This window comes from Nematolebias whitei, chromosome 19 (genome assembly GCF_014905685.2).
Source record: "Nematolebias whitei isolate Nwh7 chromosome 19, NemWhi1, whole genome shotgun sequence".
Classification (NCBI taxonomy): Eukaryota; Metazoa; Chordata; class Actinopteri; order Cyprinodontiformes; family Rivulidae; genus Nematolebias; species Nematolebias whitei.
Window position 1 is genome coordinate 40,005,491 of NC_056516.1, and position 9,430 is coordinate 40,014,920.

The 9,430-nt window shown below is 46.7% G+C and overlaps 1 protein-coding gene across 1 annotated transcript in view; it reads left to right on the top strand.

The window, feature by feature from the left end:
- Window positions 1-5,100, top strand: part of tfap2e (transcription factor AP-2 epsilon) — a 9,839-nt gene extending 4,739 nt beyond the window's left edge. Inside the window, exons 4-7 of the mRNA XM_037693481.1 lie at window positions 1,230-1,461; window positions 2,604-2,722; window positions 2,887-3,025; window positions 4,742-5,100. Of these exons, the coding sequence (XP_037549409.1) occupies window positions 1,230-1,461; window positions 2,604-2,722; window positions 2,887-3,025; window positions 4,742-5,003 (752 nt within the window). The 3' untranslated portion in view covers window positions 5,004-5,100. The remainder of the gene's footprint in view (window positions 1-1,229; window positions 1,462-2,603; window positions 2,723-2,886; window positions 3,026-4,741) is intronic.
- The last annotated feature ends 4,330 nt before the right edge of the window (window positions 5,101-9,430 follow it).

Here is a 9,430-nt window from a genome sequence, read left to right on the forward strand (position 1 = left end):
TCATGTTGCTGCTGATCTGTTTCATGTTGCTGCTGATCTGTTTCAATGTTGATGTGTTCATGCGTGCACATCTGCTCACAGACTCATGTTCATGTTTGTGGTGATGTTCAATGTTTTATGTTATGAGTGCTTAGTGTATATTTAGTTGATGTTTTTCTTAGTTCATATCTTAGATGTTATTACTGTTTTTCTTATACATTTTATTGTTGGATGTAACTGGGACCCTGTGTACATAATTTCGCTCCACCACATGTACCACATGAGGTGCGAATGACAATAAAGAAACTCTGACTCTGACTCTGAATCTGAAAAAGTCTTCAGATTTGTGTTTAAAGTCAGTTAAAGAGTCCGAGCCACCTCAGAACCTGTTCTGGACCTGGGAGGTCCACCTCAGTCCTGATGGATGAGAAACAGAACCTTTCAGCAGAACACGTCTTCTGTCTTTGGACCTTCCGAGGTTCTGAATGAACATCAGCTTCTAACCAGGAGTTGGTCAGAACCGGTCCATGAACTCACCTGACAGATGTCAGGATGGAGGCGGTACCACTTCAAATGGGTTTGTTATAAATGATAAATATCTTACCTGCTGTGGATGGCTCTCTGGACACCTCAGTTTGAAGATTTCACTTTATTTCTGACAGCACTGATGAGCTAAAGGCTAGTCTGAACGCAGCTCACCTCCGTTAGCTTCACATCATGTTGTTTACAAGCTGAACTAGCAGCAGCAGCTAGCTGTAGCACGCCCAGGTCACACTCCGGAGGAACCCGTTACCGTACGACAGGACGTTAACTACAGGTCAAATCTTTGATAGCCCGCATGAACCTCCGGCTTCTGGAGTTTTCAGAAGCGGTCCCCGTTGGTTCTCTTCAGACCAGCCATTAGCTCATCGGTACAACAGCTAAACTCTTTCATAACAAAACCATTTCAAAATGGCCGAACATTTCCTTTAAAACTGAAGCTTTCCTGAATTTAAAACATTTTAAAAGCTTCCAGTCTCTGCACGGTGGTTCTGATCTGCTTAACTGAGATAATGAATTAATCGTTCTGATCAATCAGCCGAACTTCGGCTGCTTCACGAGGGTGAGATGTTGCTGCTGGAGGTGAGAAACGGAGAAGTTCAAGCGTGACGATCAACAAGCGGCGCTCCAGATTTAGACGTGTCGCCGCGCTGCATAATCCCTCCATCTGTTCACCCCCAGGTTCTGACTCTCCCTCTGCTCCGCCTCAGTTCCCGTCCCGTCGAAGCTCAACGGCTCCTCCATGTCGGCGCTGGCCTTCGCTAAGGACGGTCTGGGTGTCGGCGCCGTGTCCAACCCTGCTGAGGTCTTCTGCTCGGTTCCGGGTCGCCTGTCGTTGCTCAGCTCCACCTCCAAGTACAAGGTGACGGTGGGGGAGGTGCAGCGCCGCCTGTCGCCCCCCGAGTGCCTCAACGCTTCTCTTCTGGGAGGAGTCCTGCGCAGGTGAGGAGGAGGGGCGGGGCTTAGCTTGGGTTTTAGCTCATATGTAACTTAAAACAGATCAGTCAAACTGAGAGCAACGATTACATGATGAATTTAACAAGAGAAAAAGAAGATGAGCTTAAAAAATCAACAAGATTACATTTTAAATCAAATTTAAAATCCAACATCCAGTTCTGGACTCGGGTCTCATGAGTCAGCAGGTCCAGAAACCTCTTCCAGCTTTTCTGGGAGGACTTCAACATGTTCCCAGACCAGCTTTAGTTCCTGCAGAACTGAACTACTCGCCCCATGTCTAAGGAAGTGTCCAGCTACCCTGCAGAGAAAACTCTTTTAGACCTCCTGGATCCAGTTCTTTCAGTCTCTACCCAGAGCTCAGGACCATAGGTGAGGGTAGAACCGTAACTGGACCGGTACACGGAGGAGCTTCTCCTCACAGCTCAGCTCCCTCTTCACCACAACAGACCGGCACAGAGTCCACAATACTGCAGAAGCTGCACCGATCCATCAGTTGATCTCACGCTCCTTCCTTCCTTGGTAGCACCGGCAGAGTCCAACTCCCATCCCCCATTCTGTACCTTGAGGAACACTGGATGGGCAAACTCCCATGACCCCTCCAGGACCCTAGTGAGGATAAAGAGCTGGTCCAGTGTTCCACGGTCAGAACGGAACCTGCATTGTTCCTCCTGGATCTGAGGTTTGACCAACAATTGGACTCACTTCTCCAGTACCCCAGAACAGATTACCAGGGGGGATAAGGAGAGTGATGTCCCTGTAACTGGAGCACACCCTCCGCGCCCCGTTTCTGAAGAGGAGAACCACCACCACCAGTCTCCAGTCCAGTGGCCCTGCCCCCGATGTCCACGCGACGTTGCAAAGTCGTGTCAACCAAGACAGCCCCACAACATCCAGAGCCTTTATTTCTACAGGTAATCCCACGGAGCCTCGAGGACTCGTTTACAGACAGACCTGATTTAACAACGAATGAAGGCAGCAATAAACAGTTATAAAAAGTCATGCTGCAGTTTTGTTTTTAATAACAAATAGGACGGCTAAAAGAAAAAGTAACAAAAAAACACACACACACACACACACGCACACACACACACACAGAGCGTGCTCAGTGTCTCCTTGTCCTCCCTCAGGGCCAAGTCAAAGAATGGTGGCCGCTGTCTCAGAGAGCGTCTGGAGAAGATTGGCCTCAATCTGCCCGCCGGGCGACGCAAGGCTGCTAACGTCACTCTGCTGACATCCCTGGTGGAGGGTAAGCGTGCACGCTCACACGCACACAACGTGACCTGCCTGCATCCTGACAGAAACACATATTTTTGCTTCAGCTACGATGAACACACATCAGCAGCCTGGATGCTATGTCCACACGCACCACACAGTTAGAGATAAAATGTTTGACTCCTCCCCCTCCTGCAGGTGAGGCCGTCCACCTGGCACGAGACTTTGGTTACGTTTGTGAGACAGAATTTCCATCCAGAGCGACAGCAGAGTATCTGTGCCGGCAGAGCGATCCAGAGCAGCTGCCGACCCGACGCAGCATGCTGCTGGCCACCAAGTGAGTCCGACCTCCATCAACTAACCAGTTAACCTGCTGGATGAAGGATGGATGATTTTTTTATCCAACCTTTATTTCTACAGGTTAGTCTCATTGAGCCTCAAGGACTCATTTTATGAGAGACCTGTTGATAAACGCTGATAAAACCACAGAGATGTGGTTTTCAAACAGGAAGTTGGTTCCAGCAGTCCTTCCTTCTATTTTATCTCTGAGTTGTGTTCCTACTGAGTTTGTTGATTCTTATAAATACTTTGCTATCTTTGTTGATTTGCATTTCTCTTTTAAGCTCCATGTCAAAAACTTGTAAAGAAACTGGAAGTATAAGAAGGCAGCAGACAAGGAGGGATTTAAAGATGAAGATGAACCAGTGTGAGAGCCTACGTGTAGATAATGATGAGCAACTGACCAGTGAATACTGGGTGCAGTGGTGGGTACGGTAGTTACAACCAGTTATGAATCTTAGTGCACCATGATAGACAGCATCCAACATCTGCAGCATCCAACATCTGCAGCATCCAACATCTGCAAACAGCTGGCAGGAACATTCATGTAAATAATGTCACCGTAATCAATGGTCGGTAGGAAGGTAGAGGTTACAATGTGTTTTCTGGCATTCAGAGTTGGACAGAATCTATTTCTGTAAAAGAAACAATTTTAATTTCAGTTTCTTTATCAGGTTTTCAACATGTGGTTTAAAAGAGAGATGTGCATCGACCAAAGTTTCCAAGTATTTGTAAGAATCTACAAACTCAATATGAACACCATGCATGGATGAGAGGAGGAAGAGTTGCTGGCACAGACTTTGTTAGAAAACAACATCCTTTGGTTTTGTCAGCATTTAGCACCAGTTTGAGGTGGAACAAGTCTGACTGGATGATGTCAGATGCAGACTGTAGAAGCTGGAAAACCTTGGCAACTGTGTTAACTCAGCAATAAACAACAGTGTCATCAGCATAGAGATGCACGGATGGGTCAGGAATATTTAGACCTACATTATTTATATAAATTGTAAAGAGAGTGGGACCTAAAACTGAGCCATGTGGCACACCATTGGTGACTGTTACATAGCTAGATGAAGACCGTAGAGATAGTTTGAGAACCAGCCAACAATGTGATCTGAGAAGTCAATATCTCAGAGCTTGTGTCAGAAGATGTGATGATCTACAGGATCAAAGGTTTGGACCGGTCTAAGTAAAGAGCAGCTCCTTAGTGTCCAAAGCTTCAACAACATCATCAAAAACCTTTAGCAAAGTGATCGTTGTGCTGTGTTGTTTCCTGAAACCAGACTGGAGAGAAGATTAAATATTAAGAGTCCATCTACGGATGGATGGATGGATGAGAGATGATGACTGATGGATGGATGGATGATGAATGGATGACTGATGGATGGATGGATGAATGAAGGATGATGGATGGTTGAAAGATGATGACTGATGGATGGATGGATGGATGGATGGATGATGAATGGATGACTGATGGATGGATGGATGAAGGATGATGGATGGATGAAAGATGATGACTAATGGATGGATGGATGAAGGATGATGGATGAAAGATGATGACTGATGGGTGGATGGATGATGAATGGATGACTGAAGGATGGATGGATGAAAGATGATGGATGGATGAAAGATGATGACTGATGGATGGACACTAACATGTCTCTCTCCACCTTGTCTGTCCGTCCTCTCGTGTCCTGGCCCTTGGTCCTCTCAGGGAGATCTGTAAGGAGTTTCTGGACCTGATGTCTCGAGACCGGACCCCTCTGGGGGGCAGTCGCCCCCCGCCCTGCCTGGAGCCCAGCATCCAGGGGAGCCTGACCCACTTCAGCCTCCTCACCCACGGCTTTGGCACGCCAGCCATCTGCGCGGCGCTCTCCGCCTTCCAGAGCTACCTGCTGGAGGCCGTGAAGGTGCTGGACAAAGGCGAGGGTGGGGGGAAGGCCCACCACGACAAGGAGATGAAGCACCGGAAATAAAACTCCGCCCTCTCCAGGAAATCAGAGACTTGACCTCCCACAAGCCCCGCCTCTCCAGAGGGAGGCGGGGCTTACGATGATATTCATGCCGTGAGGAACGCCTGAGACAACACATGGACCTTTGTCCTCCTTCTGTGACGCATGCGAGGACGAGATGTTTATTTATTTATTGTTTTTGTTTACTCACACAAACACGTCCAGGAAGCGTCTGAAGCCATATCGACACCTGCTCCGAGTCTGGCACCAGCTCTCGGGGACTGGAGCCGTGCTCTGTTTGTAGTTCTGGCTGCAGCAGGTGCTCATGGGAAATGGAGTTCTGTCAGGGAGGAGATGCCGGCGGCAGCTACAAGATTTATTTTAATTTATTGTAACTTAAGAAAAGAGCAGGAACCATTTTGTACTCTTCTGTGTCTGTTATTAATAATGTTGTTACTGTTATTATTGTAATAAATGTAATATATGATTAAAGAGGGGGTTAAAAGTTTTAATTATTTATCTCTTCAGTGATCCAGATGTTTTGAAGGTCTTCCAGAGTTTTCCTCAGTTTTGCTTCCTGAACATTTTCAGAGGAATGATTTGAACTTTGACCTCTGACCTCGCCCTGGTTGAAGCAGAGGTGTTGAAACAGTCCAAGTTCTAATGGGACCTGATGGTTGGGTCACCACCAGTTCCTGTTTCTTTACTTCACTGGTCTGAGGTTCACAGAAAGAAATGTTAAACTAAGTTTCTATATTTCTGCATCAACACGACCGAAAACATCTTCAGATTTTACACAAGTCCTAAAAGTAGATGAAGAGAACCAGTTCAACAAGACTAAATATTAAACTGGTCATTTATTGATTGAGGACAGTGATCAATATTCAATAACTGTGAGAGGTTAAAGTGTGCCAGCTGTTTACGTCTTTAGCTTCACGTTCTTCTGCTCTAATGAACAACATGTAAGATACACCAGAATGCAGCAAATGATCTACTTCATTCAAAATTCTGTGGGGGAGGACCTCCAGACCCAACCCCCCACCACACCTCCATATTTGCATTCCAGCATCGTTTGGTTTACAAATGAAGGGCGGGTCAAAGGAAGTGTCTGAAAGGAGAAGGACGTTCTGAAGGTCCCATGAGCACAGAGGCCTCCATCAGCAGGACTCTTCTGAGGGTTTAGTCCGCTTTAATCCAACTCTAGTCCGTTTGTCTAGAAAGTCCGGCTCGTTTGGGGACGCGTGAACGTGCAGTCGAACTCTCATGTGGACCAAAAAAGTGAAACCTGGTCCATCTAAAAACCCAGGTCTCTGTTCGGTTGAAGTGAACTCTGGCGCAGTGTGGTTGCAAGCGGACCGGAGACCGCTCCAAAAGCAGGAAGTGGACTACAACGCAGGGCATTCTGGGTAAATACAACCAAAACCAACGTGCATTTCTCATCCACCTCATGTGAAAAACAACATTGTCCATGATCTTCTGCTCATGAGTCCATTGATGAAACATGACGGAACAGAAAAACTGAAACCGCTGAAATCTGATGCCACTCCATTTTCATTTTTATTTCAAGAAGAAGAAGCATCTTCTTCAGAGGTTTCATATTGTTTCTTTCAGTAGTTCTTGGTGCAGCGCCCCCACAGCCGAGGTGGTGGTGGTGGGGGGGGGGGGGCAGGTTGATTGACTGCAGTGTGAATGAAAAAAAAATGTTCTGAACATCAGTCCTGATGGAACCGGGTCTACTGGACTAACACCTTAGATCTTCCTCAGCACTTTGGTACCAGCTGCTGCTCTTCATGTGCTTTATAAATAAATCTGACTCTTTCTGGGTCGGACGTCTAAACTGAGCGATCAGAGGAGAAGAGCCTTAGACCAGGAACCCCATGGTCACTCTGTCAGAGCTCCAGTGTTCCTCAGTGGAGACAGGAGAACCTTCCAGAAGGACAACGTCTCTGCAGCAATCCACCAATCAGGCCTGTATGGTTGAGTGGCCAGAAGAAGAGAAAGCTCATGGCAGCAAGTCTGGAGTTCACCTAAAGGTTCCTGAAGGACCCGAGACCAGGAGGAACTTCTCTGATCTGAAGAGACAAAGATTGAACTCTTTGGTTTGAACGCCAGGTGTCAAGTTTGGAGGAAACCAGCTCATCACCAGACCAACACCATCCCTACAGTGAAGCATGGTGGTGGCAGCATCATGCTGTGGGGTGTTCTTCAGCAGGAACTGGCAGACCAGTCAGGATAGAGAGGAAGATGAATGCAGCGACGTAGAGACATCCTGGATGAAAACCTGCTCCAGAGAGCTCTGAACTTCAGACTGGGGGGCGATGGGTCATTTTCAGGACAATGACCCAAAGCACATGGCCAAGATGTGAAAGGAGGGGCTTCAGGACCACGATGTGAAGGTCCTGGAGCCAGAGTCCAGACTTGGATCTGATTGAACATCTCTGGAGAAATCTGAAATGCTGCACAGATGTCTCCATCCAGCCTGATGGAGCACGAGAAGTTCCGCTCAGAAGAACGGGACAAAGTGTCTGAAGACAGGAGAGCTTCAAAAAGTTGGATCCAGCAAGCAAAGCTGTGAGCACGTACGTGAGATTATTAGGTCTACTTTTATTTAGTTTGCAAAAATCTTTTTTCACCGCGTGTAAAGATTTCAGAGGAAAGAGATGAATTGAACACCGTCTGGATTAAAGAGATGAATTTAACACCGTCTGGATTAAAGAGATGAATTTAACACCGTCTGGATTAAAGAGATGAATTTAACACGTCTGGATTAAAGAGATGAATTTAACACCGTCTGGGTTAAAGAGATGAATTTAACACGTCTGGGTTAAAGAGATTAATTTAACACCGTCTGGATTAAAAAAATGAATTTAACACGTCTGGATTAAAGAGATGAATTTAACACAGTCTGGATTAAAAAGATGAATTGAACACCGTCTGGATTAAAGAGATGAATTTAACACCGTCTGGATTAAAAAAATGAATTTAACACGTCTGGATTAAAGAGATGAATTTAACACCGTCTGGATTAAAGAGATGAATTTAACACGTCTGGGTTAAAGAGATGAATTTAACACCGTCTGGATTAAAAAAATGAATTTAACACGTCTGGATTAAAGAGATGAATTTAACACCGTCTGGATTAAAAAGATGAATTGAACACCGTCTGGATTAAAAAGATGAATTGAACACCATCTGGATTAAAGGCTGTAACAGAACAAAAAGAGAAGTGCTCTGGATACTTTACAGATGAACTGTGAGTGTGTGTGTGAGATGGGGCAGAGGCAGGGCAGCCGACTTGGGACCAAAACGTTGTGGTTTGACTCCCGGCCACGCCCACGTTACGGTGTGTCTGAGCAGGACACCCAATCCCTCGCTGCCCCACCGGGTGTGTCTCAGGTGTGGTGGTTAGATGCAGAGATGATGAGCAGGTGCGGGAACACAGTGATGATGTCATAGCAGGTGTGTGGCTCTGGCAGCTTCTCAGAAGAATCAGCTGATGGTGGAAACTACTGGAAACTGTAGAAAAGCCGAACCCTTCAATAAAATGCTGTAAATCTGTAAAAATTAAACATCTGTGTTGGATTATGAACCGATCAGGGACCAGTTAGGTCTCTGCTGGTGTCCCAGTCCAGGCTGTCGTCTATCGTTTTGTGACTCCTGCTTTAATTGAATCCACTTCATTGATGATCAATATTTAACTCCAACAAGGTGAAGCATGGTGGACCTCTCTGGTCCTGGTTCAGGTCTCTGGTGGATCTGTTCTTCCTGAAATGTCTCAGTCCAGATTAACCTTAGTCAGCTCCTCCGTACTGAAGGACTGTTTCTTCACAGGCGGTCCACATGAAGGTCAAAGGTCATCCGACGGCAGGAAGTACGTTTTAAACACTTCCTGTCCTGAAACACGTCATCTTCTCCGAGCAGAAGTTACTGAAGTTCATCAGAATAAAATCCTGGTTCACGTTCAGGGAGTTGCACCTGCAGCTCAGAGTGCTTCTGGTGGGTCGGGCCCAGCAGAACAGAACCAGGACCCGGTGGAGCTGTACACAAGGTCCAACATGACAGCAGCACCAGACTGAAGCACTGCTTTCCAGGGAACACACACACACACACACACACACACACACACACACATACACTCACACACACACACACACACACACACACACACACACTCACACACACATACACTCACACACACACATACACACACACACACACACACACATACACTCACACACCCCCCTCCCTACCTGCAGCCCCCCCTCACTCTGTGACACTCGGCGGGCTCTCCACCTCTCGCTGCCTGCAGGCGAACATATGCTGCTCATCCCGTCAGGTTCTGGTGTTTAATGTTTATTAATCATCTGCAGCGCCGATGAGACAAGGCCACACACACACACACAGACACACACACACACACACACACTCACACAGACACACACACACACACA